Source organism: Dermacentor andersoni, chromosome 2 (assembly GCF_023375885.2).
Source record: "Dermacentor andersoni chromosome 2, qqDerAnde1_hic_scaffold, whole genome shotgun sequence".
Taxonomy (NCBI): domain Eukaryota; kingdom Metazoa; phylum Arthropoda; class Arachnida; order Ixodida; family Ixodidae; genus Dermacentor; species Dermacentor andersoni.
Genome location: NC_092815.1, coordinates 69,797,502 through 69,816,227, shown reverse-complemented (window position 1 = coordinate 69,816,227; position 18,726 = coordinate 69,797,502). Strand labels below are relative to the sequence as shown.

At 43.8% G+C, this 18,726-nt stretch overlaps 1 protein-coding gene across 1 annotated transcript in view; it reads left to right on the top strand.

Annotated features, from left to right (window-relative positions):
* The window catches only part of mei-41 (ATR serine/threonine kinase meiotic 41), a 127,512-nt gene that overhangs the window by 89,174 nt on the left and 19,612 nt on the right, over positions 1-18,726 (top strand). Inside the window, exons 47-52 of the mRNA XM_050188850.3 lie at positions 6,095-6,270; positions 8,457-8,652; positions 10,516-10,626; positions 15,781-15,849; positions 16,925-17,127; positions 17,821-17,947. Coding sequence (XP_050044807.1) covers positions 6,095-6,270; positions 8,457-8,652; positions 10,516-10,626; positions 15,781-15,849; positions 16,925-17,127; positions 17,821-17,947 — 882 coding nt within the window. The remainder of the gene's footprint in view (positions 1-6,094; positions 6,271-8,456; positions 8,653-10,515; positions 10,627-15,780; positions 15,850-16,924; positions 17,128-17,820; positions 17,948-18,726) is intronic.

Below are 18,726 nucleotides of genomic sequence, written 5' to 3'. Positions count from 1 at the left end.
GGCAATTCCTCAGTCGTCAGGAGCAGTAAAAGAGAATCACAAGATTTGGTACACACAAGAATGCCGAGATGCAAAAAGGAGACAAAACAAAGCCTGGGGAATTTTTCGTAGGTACCCAACGCAGGAAAATTTCATCAAGTTCAAAAAGTTCAGAGCAAAAGCCCGGTATATCCGCCGTAATGCAGAAAAAACTTCATGGCAAGGTTACGTGTCCTCAATAAATAGCACAATTACATAAAAAAAAATGTGGGAGATGGTAAAAAAGATAAATAGCAGCTACTCCCCATTCACGGTTCCATTTCTCTCTGACCCTAGTATACAGACAAATATAGAAGAACAGGCAGATATTCTGGGTGAATATTTTTCTGCGGTCTCCAGTTCATCCCACTATTCAGAATCATTCCTGAAATACAAAAACACAGCTGAAAGACAAAGACTGCCGACAAGTGGTGGTACAAATGAACCCTATAATAACTTACTTACAGTTCAGGAAATTAATAGAGTACTGTCCGCTGGTAAGCAAACTGCACCTGGCCCAGACGAAATACATTATCATATGTTAGCTCATCTATCTGAACCAGCTGTGGAGGCACTTTTAAATTTTTTTAACAAAGTTTGGGTATCGGGGAAACTTCCCGAAGCCTGGAAGATGGCCATTATTGTTCCATTATTAAAACCCGGAAAACCATCCACCCTTCCTAGCAGCTATAGGCCCATAGCTCTAACTAGCTGTCTAGCAAAGTCGTTTGAAAGTCTATTGAATATCAGACTAACATTTGTGTTAGAAGACCGGGAACTCCTGGATGTCCATCAATGCGGTTTTAAAAAGGCTTGCTCCACTACCGACCACCTTGTCCGTCTTGAAAATACTGTTCGTGAAGCTTTTACACACAGGCAACACTGTCTATCTGTCTTCTTCGATTTGGAGAGGGCATATGATACAACGTGGAGGTTTGGGATCATTCAGGACCTGGCTGAACTGGGCATCCGCGGCAGGATGTTGAACTGCCTGAAGGACTTCTTGTCTAACCGTACATTTCATGTCCGCCTTAGCTCAACCCTTTCAAGGAATTTTATCCAGGCAAATGGAGTACCTCAGGGATGTATTTTGAGCACAAAACTCTTCATTGTAAAAATGAATTCTATCAGCAAAATAATTCCAAGATCCGTTATGTACTCTCTCTATGTAGATGATCTCCAGATAGCTTGCACATCCTCGAACATATCAGCATGCGAACGACAAATACAGCTAACAATAAACAAATTAGCAACATGGGCGGACAGAAATGGTTTCCATTTTTCCCCTCAGAAATCGGTGGCCATTCTTTTCTCACTCAGACGAGGCATACAAATAGATCCCACCCTACACCTGAACGAAATAGATATACCTGTAAAAAATGAACACAAATTTCTAGGTGTAACATTTGACAGGAAGCTCACCTTCCTGCCTCACATAAATGCTTTGAAAAAGAAAGCTTCTCAGTCCCTGAACATACTCAAAGTGCTGTCGAGAAAACACTGGGGAGCCGATAGGACTTGTCTCTTACAAATTTACCGCTCTGTAGTACGCTCTACCTTGGATTACGGATGTATATTGTATGGGTCAGCAAGACCATCGTACCTGAAACGGCTAGATCCAGTACATAATTTAGGTTTGCGTCTCTCCACTGGTGCATACAGAACATCACCCATAAACAGTCTCCATGTAGAAACCAATGAGCCATCACTTACAGATAGAAGAGCCATGCTCACATGCTCGTACATTCTAAAAATCCGTTCGCTTCCCAAACACCTATGTTACCCCATAGTCACAAAGTGCCCATCAAGAACACTGTTTAATAACAAACCACAAGCTATTAGGTCACTCCTCCTGCGTTTCGAAGAGACGTGCCAAAACCTTGGCATGCTAGATATATTGCCAAACATTGCCCAAAGGCGAGGTCACTGCCGCCATGGCACAATTTTCCTGAAATCTGTGATTTCACTCTGACACGCTTCCGTAAAAAACAAATTCCGCAACAACATATAATACAAGAATTCCTCACACTTGAAGAAAAGTACAGTAATTTTGCAGCTTTTTACACAGACGGTTCAAAAACAGATGCTTATGTAGGAAGCGCAGCTGTACAGGGGAATTGGACTAAAATAGTAAGACTTCCACAGTGTGCTTCCATCTTCACTGCGGAAAGTTATGCCATCTGTGTAGCCATAGAAAAAATAGTAAATGAGAGACTTACCAACAGTGTTATTTACACAGACTCACTGAGTGTGCTCACGGCCTTTCATTCTGGAAATGCAACGGCTCCTCTGCTTGGAGACCTCATACACAGCATTACAGCAGCCACAGCTCAAGGCCAAAACATCAGGCTCTGCTGGGTACCAAGTCATGTCGGCATAAAAGGCAATGAAAGAGCGGATTTGTGCGCTGCTCAAGCTTACGGCAAGCAAATTAAGAATGTAAATATGCCCTATAGAGATTGCATGAACTTACTACATAGTAATGCAAGAGAAAAATGGCAGTCCACTTGGAACAACGAACCAAATAACAAGCTACAATTAATAAAACCAGTTCTAGGTGAATGGAAGTCATGCGTGCACCAGAAGCGTTTCAAGGAAGTCATTATCTGCCGTCTCCGTATAGGCCACACACACATTACACACAACTTTCTGCTGAAGAAAGAAGACAAACCAATTTGCACTTGCGGAGATGAACTTACAGTCAATCACATTTTAATTTCATGCTGTAAACTGGAAAAGCTACGGAAAAAGTGCTTTTCCCCGTTTTATAACCAATGCATCCCTTTTCACCCCGCACTGCTCTTGAGTGATAATGCAATTGTAGATATGTCTAGCGTTTTTAGATTTTTAACAGAAGCTGGTATTCTTAAAAATATGTAAATCATCACGCAGTACTTCACCTCATACACCACAGCCACTTCTCATTTCTGAGAAAAAGGCTGAGGACTTTATTTGATTGGTTAGGAGCCTCGAGATCCTTGCCCTGGCAAGGATGGCCGCTGAGGTTACCCGACCCCCTTTAAAAGTTTTTATCAGTACCCATTGTTACAATCTTTTTCTTACTCCATCATGAGGTAACTCTAACTATTTCAGCACACAACACCACCGACGACTATTTACATTTTTATAAAACTACACGGAAAATTTTCCTATACCTCGAGCTTGGCGCATAATGGCCTTAGTTGCCTATGTGCCATAAAACACCACACAACAAACCATCCATGAAATGTATCTTGAAAGTATCTTTGGCATAGTGTCATCTGGTGTTGGCTAACCAGTTCATGCATTGCAGTTACCACAACTACACTGCACTCTTGCCAAAGTAAATTCCGCATAGTGCACTTTTGATGCAAAAGCGTCAAATGGCCTATTGAGCAAAAAAAAAAATGGTGGCTTCTGTAGCAGCAAAAAAAAATTTCACTGATGATTACTATACTCCCTAATGTGAAATTTGAGCACAGCTCTATATGTGTTTTCATTTTGCGGTATATTGGCTGGTGCAGACAATCTGTTTCATGCGGCACATTCCAAATGGAGCAAAGTTTGGCACGACTGCCTTGTTGGGAGATTGCGAGGCACAGCATGTGGATGACGTGAGGGCGTGATTCACAGCAGCCGCTGCAGACAGACCTCTGCTCATGCAGCACTTTGCTGTACAGACAACGCATAGGTGCCTCTATGCACACACCACCACAAATTGAGCAGAGCGCATTGAGGCACCCTAACAACGTGCGCTATTCTGGCGCCATCTCATAGCCATCGTAGCCATTGTCGCCATAGTCCGTCTTGTGCGGCACTACACTTTTCTTCTCGTGCCTTTGCCATACCCTCCCACTCCACTTTCCGCCTCATAGTCCTGGTGCACCATCCTTCTCCGCTTTCCTCCTCGTTCTCACTGTCTTTCATCGCCTGCTGCATTCTGCATTCGCTGTCATCTTTCGCTGTGCTCATTTGCTCGGCTATGAGGTACAAAGCCAACGCACTCCGCAGGAGTGGTCACCTAAGAGCTGTGCTCTAAAAAATTGCTGCTAACTTCCCATTGGCTGCGACGCCACATCACGAGCATGAAGCACACTAGTGGTGCAAAAGCGTCAAATGGCCCATTGAACAAAAAAACTGGTGGCATCTGTAGCAGCAAAAGAACAGCACCTAACTTCCCATTGGCTGCAACACCACGTAATGAGTACACCTTGTGCCCTTGTGACGCTGGGTTGCGCTTGCTGGCTCGGGCCGCACGTACAGTAAAAGCTTGTTAATTCGAATTCCGCGGGGATGCTAAAAAAATTCGAATTATACAAAATTCGAACTAACGAAAGTCAGAAAAAAACAGCTTGGTTAAGGCACGTATATAGGCCGACGAGGCATGAGCACGCGCGCACAGACGCTACGTCGCGTTGGCATGAAAAACAACATCTATACTTCGAAGCACTGGTGCAGCCAGCATAACTGGACGTGGCCAATGCTGTCCGACGTGCCCGACGTCGAGATGGCTCTTGCTGCATCCGCGCGTTCGTTGCGACGACTGGCGTGGAGAAAAAAAAATTTTGCAGTTTTGCCCAGAAAGCGAAGCATCGATTGCGATAGCGAATTAGTGAATAGCTATACGAAGTAAGGATAGTAGGTTTATCGGCCGTATAAATTTGTAAACATTCGCTTACTAACTAAATTAATGAACAAGTATGGTGTCACACGCACACAGGAAACATGAACACATCTCGCTCGATGACCGTGGAAACTCTCTGGGAAATGCTGGAGTGAGGAAACGCGGCAGTAGCAGTGAGCGAATTGACCTTCGCACAGCTCTCACTTCAACGCGAACGAAACATAGAAAGCATATTGCTTACGAAGCTACTGACACTATGTGCACTCTGCAAACATCGCAGATCGCTTTAAAGATAAGTCCTGCGCGGGCGCGTACTTTGGCCACATCGCAGATTGCTTTCAAAATACGGTGCCCGCCTGCATGGCCGCGCCGTAAGCAGCAGCCGCCTTAGCAGCGGCCGGAGAAAAACATCCCCCCACTCCCTCCACCTCACCCCCGTGCCTCACACGGGCGACAGGAGAAGGAGCGCATCCGCCCCGCCTTCCTCGCTCGAGCATGCTAGACTGAACCGGGTTTGCCGGCTCACCCTCACATGCTTTCTCTCGCACATACAGCATACGGCGCATGGCGACAATATTATAGCCCTTGAGCTTTATACAAAATCTCCCGGAAGAGAAGCGACCTGCAACAGAGGCGTTGACCATGCCATGGCCAGGTGCAAACGCATTTCTCTCCAGTCAAGCCTAAACAAAGGGCAGCAGATGGAAAAAGCAACGCTGCGTGGCCCGCAAGGCGACGCCAGCGTTGCCAGTGTGCTTTTGTGCACTAGCACTCTTCCCATCCATGATGGCGGGGAGTTCGAATTATCGGTGGCGGTGCGGATTTCAGTGTGAATTAGCGGGATGTGTTGCTTATTGCTTATAATACATTGCTGGATGGACTGCGGCGGCTACTTCGAATTATCTGAAATTCTGAATTAACGAGTTGTGAATTAACGAGCTTTTATGGTACAACTGTGGAGTCGGAAGCATCTACATCGGTGGTTGCCACAACCATGGCAGTAGCGAAGTGTGGCCATTCACGCCAGTACACCACAGACGAAGTAAGAGAGTGGAAGAATGGGGCAAAATGAGCCAAGAGGCAGGAAGCAAAATCCACCATCGTTAACTCTCCCAATACACAGCGGGCGGAACAAGCATTAATGCAAACGTTACTCACAGTGCAAATCTCGAGAGACCACTCAGCGGCATTCAGTTGGACATTAATGTTTTCGCATTCACAACTTGAGCGCTTAGGTGTCCTTAGATTTTTTATCTGTAACCAAACTAAATGTGCATAGCATCACCAGGCGACATAATGCTGAAGACATATTGGAAATCTGTTCCATATGGCTGCCATTTTGCATTTTCTCCTTGCCCAGCATAGCATTATTTGTCCTATCGCTAGTGCTTGCAAGGGTCAAAATATTCCTAAAATGCTTCTTTCTCTGGAACCTAAGGAACTTCAAAACAAAGCCTGTTCTTTGGAATGTAGGCACGCCTGCTGTTGGCACGGTACAGCGAAGAGTCTGCAGCTGTGGAAAGTACGCGACTGGCCTTCCTGTACAAGAGTGCAGCAAGAGCTTGCGCTACCTGGGAGGATGGATTATTTCACTTTGCCAAATACTGCGACACAATGCTGCCCCTGAACGAGAAGCCAGAAAAGAAAGCGTATGTTTACTCATCAGTTCGACTGTGCATGAAATGGTGGTCTGAAGGCCAACTGCAATGAAATCTTGAACCGCTTAAAAAGCCTAGTTTAAGATAGTGTAGATATAACAGAGCCTTCGTGCAAAATTTGATGTTTGAAATACGAGTGGAAGCACCACGAAAACCTTGCAAAAATAGCTGTTTTCGATACCGAAACTAAAACAAATGCTGCCATTACATCTATGGTCACTCTATCTACAAAGAAGATTCTCCAGCTTCACATATTTTCTAAACGTAAACGCCATCCCTGTACTATGTAGGATACCCTATACCCTATATACCCTATATTTATACCCTATATATGCCCTATATAGGAACCCTGTACTATATAGGAATAGGACGGCTGTCCTTTTCGACCATAACTGGCATGACCAGTGCCACACTCTTCCACACTCGACCTGCAGCAAGAGAGCCTTTCTCGTTGCATGTGTGGAGCCTCTGCAAAGAAGTAGGCGTACCACTCCTTCAGCATCGTCTCATGCCTCCAGCAAAGCTTTGTTATGCCGTGGCAGTGGCAGCTCATAGAATGTGACACATCATTTATTCAGGTTACTAAGGATGCCCCAAAAGCATATATTAAGATGCGCTTCCTAGGTCTTTGGGTGAAATACTCATGCCCGGAGTACTACACTGACGCATCACAATCAAGCGCTGGTGTATCTTGTGCAGCACTCGGACCATCCTTACATGACCTAGGGAACGTGACTCCTTGGCATGACATCCAAAATAAGGCGGCGCTTGCAGCTGCCCGTTGCTTGCTGTTAAACCTCGGAAGTGGCATGCTGACACTTATGTCAAGTGATAGCTGCCAGGCGCACGCATCATCTATCAGCCAGCTAACAAGAAAATTATGCAGTTAGCAGCCTTGGGGCTTTTCCAAGATTGCTTTAGTGGTATATACTACTCATTTATAACATATTTAGCCAAAGTGAGATTTCGTTGCAGTTGACATGAGGCATTTGTTGCGTAAACATCATGCAGTACTTTCACGCATGACTTCATCTTTGACTCCATTATGCCACATTTTCTACATGATTGCCAACAAAGTTTGTCTACTGCTCTGTTCAATTCAGTTTTGTTTGTATCTCTCTGAATTGCAGCTGAGCAAATTTCTAAAGCTGAATGCAGAACAGCAGTAGTTAGGTCTGATTAATTTATGCATTGCCACAAATTTTTTCTTCATCCTAAAAGGCCCCTTACCAGGCCCCATTACAAATTTTGTTTATGCACTAAATCTGTAAAAGGCTGTCTAAGAAGGGTTTTACCGAAATAATTTTTCAAATCGGTTCATTATTGAAGAAGATAGAAGAAATTAACTGCCCTGTTACCAAGCTGCCAGGAGGCAAGTGTCACTGCCACCGTGAACACTCTCTCCCTCTGGGTCTAGTTGCGTTCCCAAGTAGTGTTCCTTCCCGACATTCTCCCACAGCAGAGCCAAGGGATGTACCCTGGCATTGAGCCCTGCCTCCTTTCTTGTGGTGTTGTGCGTTTCGCATTGGTTATTAGTCATGGTGAGTGACAACAGACACTTAGAAAAGGTAGTTGTGTGTGTGACCGTGGCTCTCAAGCTCGGAGTTGGCTGCCTTGAGAGCGAAGGAGTGTGGTGATTGGTTTGAAATTTCACCTATTTTCGCAGCGCAAAGTCTCATAATACTTTGCAGACACATTCATCAGCGCGTCATGTGTATGCTATGCTTGGTTGTTAAAACTTACCAAGCTACTAGGAATGAAAGAAATAAATAAGCCACTTTAAGTTGTAGCGGAAGAAATAGTATGTGAGAAAGCAGTTGGAGAGAATGTTACAGTTGGTGGTCAGCCTCTTGAAGCAATGAAGGAGTACATCAATCTTGGCCATGTAGCTTTAGAATACTTGGACCATAAGAAGGAAATCTGCAGGCTAAATTGTTTGTAGTGCACGTCACAAACACTCCTAATTAATAAAAGCAGCTTGCTAACATCCTTAACAATAGATATACATACTGTATTCACTGTATTTTGCCAGTGTTAACCCATAGAGTTGAAACTGTGAACCTAGAAGGACTAACAGGGCTAGCAATTGATTTTAGCAAACCTTGTTCGATGTTGTGTTTTCTCTCAGAGATGATCTTTTTTCACAAAAACGCGCCCAATTTTACGCACGCTGTCAGAGATACAATGGTGCACGTGGTGCGGCACTATGGGGAGTCGCTGCGTTATGGCTGCCAGCACATGTACCACTCCATGCCGCGCATGCTGTCCATCTGGTTTGACCTGGGTTCTCAAGTTGCCGAGATGAGCCGGGCGCGTCGTGTGCCTCCTGGACTTGAGAAGCTCGAGGGTTATCTCAAGACCATGACAGACAGGGTGCGTGTGTTAGCACATTTTTTGAAATAATTGTGATATTGTATCTTCATCTCAGTAATTATTAAATCAATGAAGTCCTTGCTTCCTCACTTTTCTTCTTCTTTCTCTTTTTTTATTTTGGCAAGAAATCTCTTGAAGGCCTTCTCCCTTCAGATTTTGTTTCTTGGCCTGTATAATCTTGTTCAATTATAATGCAACTGCATACCTGCCAATTCTTTCGAGTTTTCCATAAAGTTTATGAATATGGGCTCATTTTACAATTTTTATGAATGTTGCGTCAAGTTAAAGAAAAATTACTATGAAGTTCTGCTTGTCGGTTCCCAAACTTTTCATTGTATGTCTACTCATGTTGAAAAGATTCCAGAGGACAAGTTCATACAAACAAGTTCCTGAAGCAGGCAAAATCGGCAGCACTAAAGTCACTGGAAAAGTGGCTGTGATCGAAAAACAATTTGTTGCTTGTCAGTATTCATTGTGCCAAGCTTGTCTTTGAAAAATCGTCCTTGAAAAAGTGGATCTGAATGGTCTTTGAAAAAGTGTGTATGTACCCCTAAAAAGGATTGTCATGATTAAAAAAAAAAGTGCAATGTAATTAGATCTAACATTGTCTCATAAGCTTATGCTGCGTATAATAGTACAAATATTGAAAGGAAGGCAACACAGGCCTGGACCTGTTTATTACCAAATGAGTAGAGTGGCATGTTTCTGTGCTCAGTGGCCTAAATGTACCATTTGCGCTTACAACCAAAGCATAGTACATTGCATACTGGAAGCTCAAAGGTGCACAAATAATGTGTGGCTTGCCGTAACCTTACATCCACATGTTGTCGTTGAAATATTTGTAGTTATTCCATAGAAAGTGTTGCAGATCAAAAACAACTGCACTGTGCAATGTTTGGAAGTGAGACTTCTATGACTAGACTGCTTGCATAGGTTCCGCAGCATTGCCTGTCGAGTATGACACGGAGTATACCACTGGAGTTAGATATGGCAGGGAAGCTCACTTTCCAGGAGCATTTTTCTGCTATATTTTACTCAGAGAGCTTGAAAAAAACTGAATGAGTGGTAATATTATGTTGCAGGAAAAAGGAAATGTGCTACGATAGGAATAAAAAATTATTCGGAAAATTTTGCATAACTTCGGCAGTCTGTAGTTATACAGGTATTAAGAAACTATATAAGCATGTTTCCTTACTGTCAGATATCTTGTAATTTCAAAGTGTTATGTTTGAGTGCATAGTGAGTACTTATAGCTATGCGATTTCAATATCATGACTACACAAACTCTGTTAAGCAAGATTACCGCGTACAGTAACAGGGCCATCCGCTATGCAGCAATTCTTTATTTATTGGTATGAATTAGCTGTGACAGTTTAAAAGCAGTTGTCTAATGCACAGCATGAAGATAACATAACATGATGATGACAAGATGTAATTATTAAGGGATGGCTCGAAGGCTTATAATGGGGAATAGGAAGAGGAGGGGGGAGGCGTATTCAGAGCCATCCTAGGAGCTGCGCGTCCTTGGTGAAAGCCAAGAGCGAGTCCAGAATGACCCTGTCGGAATCCATCGAGCAAGTTGCCGGTTTAATCCACTCCTCATAGGACGACACTAACAAAAATTGAGAAATGATATAAAATACAAATATACAAAATGCAGAACAACAAATACATCTAAATGTATGACTGTAGTGTACATTGGCTTAGATGACAATGTTTCAAATGAACATTGAACGAAAAACTTTGGTCACCGAAAGATCTAGCTGAACTATGCCTCGTTTTGTTGCCAGGCCTGTTCTCTTGATCAGTAGTGCTGCTGTTTCGTTGTGCATGCACTTAAGTCAGTCTCTTCTGTTTGTGCAGGCATTGGGTACACTTCTGAACCAGCTGCCACCATATTTGTTCTTCACTGCATTGCCACAGCTCATCTCCAGGATCTGCCACTCACACGAACGGGTGTCAGCAATGTTGAAGGTGCATTTTATCTTTCATATTGCTTAGTCTGAAAACAAGAAGCACGTCTGTACCTCTGCATTCCTTTTTTTGTAGAAGATAGCAGCTATACTAAAGAAATTCAGAGAATAGTTCTAGGAAAGGGACCAATGTGTGGGTGTCACAGTGTGGGTATATTCACCGTAGCAGATTCTTTAATCTGTTCAATACGAACAGAATTGAGAAAAGGAAGATGAAGCATATGATCTCTGTTGCATATGCATGCACTCATTTATGTGTAATTCTCCATAAAACCAGGATGTCTACTAACTGGGAAAACCGGGAATTCTCAGGAACTTTTTAATAGTCTGGAAATACTCAGGGGAAAACTCAGAGGATTTGTGTTTCTGTCAGGAAAAATTAGCTTTTTATTTCCATAATGTTTTTCTATAAAATTAGTAATTTTATTGAAAGGGAATGGAAGTTGAGCTAATGCTGGCTCGTGTAACAAGAGGGATCGTAATGAATTATCTTCGATGCCATGTCCTCGGCTGGAGGAGTTGCTGTTGTACAGTCAACGACCAATTTTTCGTACGGGTGATTTTTCTGACATGCCCGATAATTCGGAGGTCTTCGCGACTCCACCACGTACCCCATAAGAGTCAATGTATAAGAACGTCTGAAATGTCGGGCTCAAGAGCACTTTGCCATCTGATTTTTTCCGGACTTTTTGCCATGATTGCAAGACCAAACGGCATTTATCAAAGCCACCACCACTGCCATTTTGGTTATATTGGCACGTCGAACCAATGCTCTCACATGCAGATTCGCTGGCAGCCGTAGCCACCACCACGGCAACCCTACACGTATAATAGGATACAACTTAAAAAAAAGGCACACAGACCGCACAGGGTTGTGTTACTCCACCAGAAGCAAGCAAAATCGTCATCATGCGACCTTTTCAAAATGGCATCGTACTTGATACCTCCGTAGCACCTGCTGTTCTTAAATAGTCTTTTCATAGGCGGAAGCGATGAGGTGTGCAACAGACATAAACAAAGTGTATGGAGTCTGAGCATTTTACTTTTTAAAAGTCCGCAGAACAGTTCATTTCATTGCTGAGCCCGTTTTATTCATGAAACTTCACGGCCAACTGAAGTGAAACTTGATAATAAATAAGGTTTGTTCAATTCCAAAAAAGGTGCATCGCACCACAACCGAAAGGGTGTAGGGGGTGCCAGTTAGGGTGTGCCGGGCTGCACCCACTCGCTGCAAGGTTCAAGGGTGCACTGCATCGCTGTGGCACCTTGCCTTGCACCCCGTTCAATTGAGCACGGGAGTGCAGGGTGCACCGCTGCACGTCGGGGAATCGAAGGCCTAGGTGCAGTGCACCGTGAATAGGTGCAGAAGGTGCAGAGAAACTTGGCTGAATCGAATAGGCCTACAGTTGCAGCAAAGCAAGTGTTTTATCTCAGTTCAATAAAGAATTAAGGTTTCACCATTCCACTATAATAGACGATTGAAAACGTATAAAATTATGCGCTAATAATTAATTTTTGTGGCTTTATTTAGTTAACAGGGAAAGTTTGAAGTATGAAGTATCTGCAGCCTCGCGGAGGAACAGTGGCTGGTGGTTATGAGGGCATGGGCGGGGCTTCACTGCAGACTTCAGTTGCATCTGACTGTAGCTGCTTCGACGTTCGCTATTAAGGTTCTTTCCGCTCGGTGCCGTGTTTCTCATTGAAAGAATTCGCCGGTCAGCAGTGGCACCGACTCCGCCCTTGTAATCCTCGCGATTGACTTCGAAGCTCGGAATGCACAGCACGTTGCATACTCCCGGTTCCAGAAAGTGAGCTTCGCCTCAATACGGTGTTACGCGGTGAAGCATACGCAAAGTATTGCGGTGAAACTTAACAAGCGTAGGAAGGGCAATTGTCATGGGACACAGTATGTATTCCTTAATTATAAACGCGTGCACGCGCCATCTCTTGTCACAGTACCAGCACCGATATGGCTAATAAGTGTGCTGGAAGGCCTTCAGAGCTTTTTCGGACGTGCCTGTGGTGATCTGAGCCCCTAAGGACACTACAAGACTGGCATTCATTTTTTCGGACTGCCCCATTTTTTGGATGTTTTTGCAGCCTCTAGGAAGTCCGAAAGAATGGACGTTGACTGTACAACTGACCAAAAGGATGCTTCAACTGATTTGTGGGGCAAGCGCACGGTGGAACGAGGACAAAAACAGGAAGGACTGTTGCATTAAGGATTGATCTGGAAAACAACTGTGTCGCCTCTTCTTTGAAGGAGCTTGAGCTCAAAAATGAAGGTGTTGGCTGACGCCCAGATGCAGGTGTCCCTCATCCAAATCAAAATAAACTCTTTAAAGCAGTGAAACGCAACACTGAGGCATTGTGCGTGGGCTGAGAGTGTGTCAGGACAATTGAGGTTGACTTTCCAGCTGCTAAGAAAGAATCTCACTTGTGCCAAAGTTCAGGCCTCGTACCAATGAGCTTGGTATCATTTAATAGAAATAGCTTATGTTCGAGAATATTTGCTTCTGTATGTGTCTCCTTTTTATTCGTATTTGAAAATGTTCGACTCGATTTGCAATAGGTTTTACCATTTTCTCGAAAATATTTTATTCGCTGTGAATTTTGCTAACCCCTTCCTTCTGTTTTCTTTTTGAATAAAATAAGCACTACTCCTTACTATGCAAACTGGATTAAAGCCTTTTTTTTTTAACATACTAAAGAGCGACAGCATCGGGCCACATGGTGTCAGCCCGTCTTGACATGGAACAAAGTTCTTTGTCACTCAGGGAATTTTGCAAAGGCACTCAGGGAAAATCTGGAAAACTCAGGGAATTTGGAAATGTCAACTTGATAGACACCCTGGAAACATAATATATCAATTAAAATATAAACTAGATATACTTAACTATGGAGTCCTAACTTATTCCGCAAAGTATGTGAACCAAGTTCAAATGTTCACCTGTCATGTGGGGATGCGTGACTCTCACGCCTCCCCTGAGATCTAGTTTTCCCGCATAGCTCGTCTCCTGCGGGGCGGTTTCGCCCGCCGCGTGGCCTGGCGCCCGCGGCGGTCGGAGTGGTTGAAGCGCAGTGCGAGAGATGGCGCGAGTGTTGCGCTGCTAACGCCGCGGACAGGCGAGGTTACTTGGGCGCCGAAAGGAAGGCGCTTGGTCTCTTTGGGTTCGGGAAGCAAGCGGGACGGACGTGCCTCCCGCGCGTGCGCCGACCATGCTTCTGGGAGACCGTCTCGCGTGGCCGCCTTGGACACCGTTCGCGTGACAGTACGCGCGAGCGACCAGGCGTTGGGATCCAGCATGGGGCGAACATATTCGCTCGCAATGCGGTCGCGGTAAGTCGGACTTCTAGATTTGTCGCGCGCCCATCGGCATGTTTTGGGGATAGCAACTCGGCTAGCAGGCATTGATCTATGAAAGGTGCAATAAATGCCCTTGTGACTGTTTGCACTACTGTGTTGTCGTTCCTTTGTCCCCAAGAGTACGGAGGAGAACCCCATATCTCCCACAGTCATTATACATGATTGCGTAGATTGTCTGTTGTGGCTGAGGTATTCCAACCGCAGACGGGTGGCTAGGCAATGTGGCAAGAATGGTTACTTGCGAAGGCATACCAGGAGTGTAGGCCATGTGCAGAAAGGCTGTGTTTAATGGTCCTCTGAAAGCCCCAAAGGCTTTAAGCATTCAGCTGCAAGCTCAGGAGCAATAGGCATGGGCAGGAGTGTGGACCCATCATCCACCAGTCTGCTTCTTCCTCCACTGCTGCCTTCCTCTCTCAGCTTCTCCTTTCACAATGACGCTGTTTCCCTGTTCTACGCTCACACCTCGAGGCTCTTCGGCGATTCTTCTTTTTTGTTCACGCTTCTTACCTTTGTTGTTTTATGATCACACACGTCTTTGTCATCTTTCGTTGGCGACAGCAACATGTGCACCTCATGAGTGTGGACTGTCAAAGATATGAAAAATAAATATGTTAGCATAAAGGCTAATATACAGTTGATTAATGCTTTAGTTTTTCCTGTAGTGATGTGTGGATGTGAGTTGTGAACTTTGTTGAAATATGAAAGAAAGAAACACGATTCCTTCAAGCTCTGGTGCCGGCATACAGTCTTCAGAATTCCATGGGCTGCCTCGTGAAGTCATCTTTTGGTCTTTAGTTAGATAAAACTCAAATGTTCCTTGGAAGTAAAATGTAATGAAACTAAACCTTTCTAAATTGGGTCATGTCATGTGGCTGCTGGTTCAGTGGAACATAAATTAATGTTCGCTTACGGTGATGGTGAGAGGAAATGCGGTTGCCAGTGCATGAGATGGCTAGATGGCATTCTTCAGGCCACAGGAAAGCATCCCAGTGAGCTTAAAGGACTTGTCTTGAGCAGATAATTTTGATGTTCATATGCTCATGCTTTCACCAAGAGTTGAAAGCAGCTCGATGGTAAGTATTGTGATGTGTAGGCAGATTAGTTATGTCCCTGTCAGACGGGCAGATTTAGTGTCCTTTTGAGCAACTGCACTTCACCATTAGAGTCATTCACAAGCTGTCACAAGAATAGGTTTAGTGACTCGAGTGCATTCATTGAACTTACTTTACTGTGGCAAAGTGCGCAGCCTCAATAGCAGTGCTTTGAAAGTAAATTAAAAAATATTACTCAATGCAATGAAGTTATGAAATTTTCATGCATAAGATTAGGTCAGCTGGCGCAAGACAAGGGTAATTGGAGAAAGGCTTTCATCCGGTGGACAAAAGCAGGCTGGTGATGATGGTGACTGCTTTTGAAACCATTTGGAGGGGTTCAAATATTTGAAGCATCTTCACTTATGGAAACTGCCATTCTTCTCCTGCTAACGAAAGCCATCTCATTTTTCAGGAGCTGATGCTTCATGACTCTAGGCACTTCTAAACATCACTCATGACTACTGATCGTGTTAATATTATTATGCTAATATTGCTTAAATTAGCAAGTGTATGATGTGTGGGCTCATTTACCAATCAACATTGCCATGAATTCTATGCAATACTTCCCTTTCCTATCTATCAGGGGGCCACCGAAGTGATGCTTGCTGTGGCAAAGTGCATTAGCTCCATCTGCCTTTTCTGTCAACTGTTGTTTTCTTTGACTCCCCGCCCCCCATTCCCATTTTCCGTTTAGGAGATTATAGCTCGCCTGCTCGCTACCTACGCACCACAGGCGGTATGGATGATGATTGCAGTATCCAAGGTAACAGTTTCTTGTGCCTTTGCTGCTAATGGAAACATAGTAGATGCCACCTTCTTGCATTTTCTTGTGGCTGTCGTCAAAGTGTCCTTGCAACGCATATATTTCTAACTTAGCTGTTCCTTTTCTTTTCCCTTGCTCTCCTTGTATATTCATTTTTTCAAACATGGTTGTCTAGGCCCCACGCAGCACATATGGCATTCATGGTGCCTGACCAATCATGAGCAACCTTGGCTCATCTTTCTTTTCTTTTCTTTTCCTTTTTTTTTCCTAGGTGAGCTATTAAACATGCTCTTTTCAACAGTTCAAACAAATTCTTCGACAGGAGCTTTCATATTCACTGATTACATAGTACCCATCATAAATCTGTGAAATGTTGCAGAAAAAGAGATGCATGTAATTGTGAATAGATGTATTGCAGAATCCTTATAAGTGGAGCAAGTGTCAGTCCTTGCTCTAGAACTCGTCATTAATTTTGTCGCAATGCAACAGAGCTTTTGTAACTAGTACTTGATTGATTGTGCAGTGGCATATATTGAGATGTACATTTACTCGAGAATAGGGTTTGCCTGAGCTCGTTGGGTGCACGTACATTGCACGAGAGATTTCCGACAAAAAAACCCTACATGAACAGGAGGGAAGAAGCTATGGCCATTGACAGGAGCAAGCAACCATGCATCAATGCACCATCAATTTTACTGACAGAAAAATAAAAAGGCTACCTTCACAAAAACGGTCTTATCAGCCTGAGAAACCATCAGTGTGGCAAGAAAAAAGGAAAAAGACACTGGATTGGTTGTCTTATGCTATATTAAGTGTCAAAAAGAATATAAATGTTTGGTTGCTAGTCCAGCAGTGCGGCATGTGTCAGCTTGCCTTCTGTCCATGTCAGTGTTTTCTGCCGAAAATTTTTCTTGTAATTGTGCATCTACACTGGGTATTATTGCATGTGCACTGAGGGTGCAAGGAGAAGGGACTTCTGCCAACCCCTTTTGCAATGAGTTCGGGAAGGTTGTTCGGTGCCCTATTGGGAACTGGACATCTGGTCAACCAACTCACTTGACGCATGAACACGCAGTCCTCGTACCCGATGCGGGTGCAACGGTGTCAGCAGGTGTTTCAGCTGGCACGGCAGCAGAACCCAAATCTGGCAAAGTTCCTGAGCGACACGCTATCCCTCTGCGAGAAGTTGCTGGAGCTGTGCAACCGGCCTGTTGGCGAGACCAATGTACTTCAAATCTCAGTGCACGTCAAGGGCTTTCACGAGATGCTGAAGGACCCGTGAGTAACCGCATTATGGCCAAATTTAAATATATTTAGCGACCATATTATTATGACGAAATTAAGTGTATATTAGTGAATCTTGGTCATTCTTCTGTAATGGAAGCCTACAAAAATTGCTGGGAATAATTATTTCTCTACTAACTTACAATTAAGTAGCTTCATCTAGTCATTTCCACAGTCTGCGACATCAACAGGTGTTGCATTGTAAATACAAAGGCTTTTCCTTGGTTATACTTGTGCTTCATTTTCTCATACTCCCAACCTATGGCACTGGTGAAAGTTGCTTGCTTTCTGTTTCAAAAGTGCAATTCACCACTCTGTGCTCTTTTTTTTCTTTGATTCTTTTTCTGTGCTTTTATTTAGTGGTATGAAATGAGATGGGGGGGGGGGGGGCTGGGCTCAGAGCGCTAAACTGCTTTAACTTCCTATGTATCACCATAAACTGCTTGTGCTGTCCTATGTGCCTGCTGAGCTTGAGGTCGCAGGTTCAATTCTGGCCGCCGCAGCCACACTTCAGTGAGGGCAAGAGGCAAATACATTCATGTACTTAGATTCAGGTGCACAATAAAGAACCCTGGGTGGTCAAAATTAATACAAAGTCCTCCACTATGGTGTGCCTTGTAATCAGATTGTAGTTTTGGCACATAATACCCCAAAATGATTTATTATTTTTTTTTATCCTGCATGCAGTGGCTTCAGCCGCATCCTACTGCCTTTGCAGTCAGCCACATCAGTGTCACTCCCAACTGGTGGAACACCCAGGGACCACAAGCCATTCCCCCAGACACCCGTCCACTTAGTTTCAATCAATGACCGGGTAACAATAAATCTTTTCCCTCTACCTTTCTAGTTGCAAAATCGTGTCTCACACACCTCCCCTAGGGTGTTTTCTTTCATTTTCAACTGTGCCCGGATAGCAACAACCTTACTGCTCAAGCCAATTATGTATAACATTCTGATATTCACAAGTTTCTGGCACTTTCACAATAGCTTCGTGTTTCGAGATACTGTTCGTGCAATGCTATTGAATGCAGTGGTTCCTGATCTAGGGGGCACTGCCCCCTACGCCCTGAGGGCCGACCCCCTCTAATATATAGTAAATTAAACCTTGGTTTCAAAACAAGGAATAATAATGAATAATAATAATAGTTTGTGTAGAAGAAATAAGCCCTGACTCTTGCCCCCACACTCAAAGTAAACTTCCGAAGCCCCAGGTTGGATGAGAGCTGTAATATGTAAAGTACTTAAATTAGCAAAATAAAAATTAAACAGGTTTTGTACTGTGTGCAGCTAGCTTGTGACATGGGAATGGCCTTACTCCTTAGAACTTATTGACTGCATTGAAACAGGAATTCGAATTCTCTTTTACAAATTCACTGTGATGAAAGAAGTTTCTTCCGAGTACAATTTTAGCAAAACATTTTTAGTACTTCTCCGATGTCCTTTAGTGCATGTTTTAGCTGCAAGAATTGTAAATAATCATTACATGCATGACTAGATCAATCAAGAATATACAGCTGCGTTAGCAAAGGATCAGTGCTAGAGCGACTTACTTATTGGGACATAAAACTGCACTTTTGATGTGCTGTATTTATC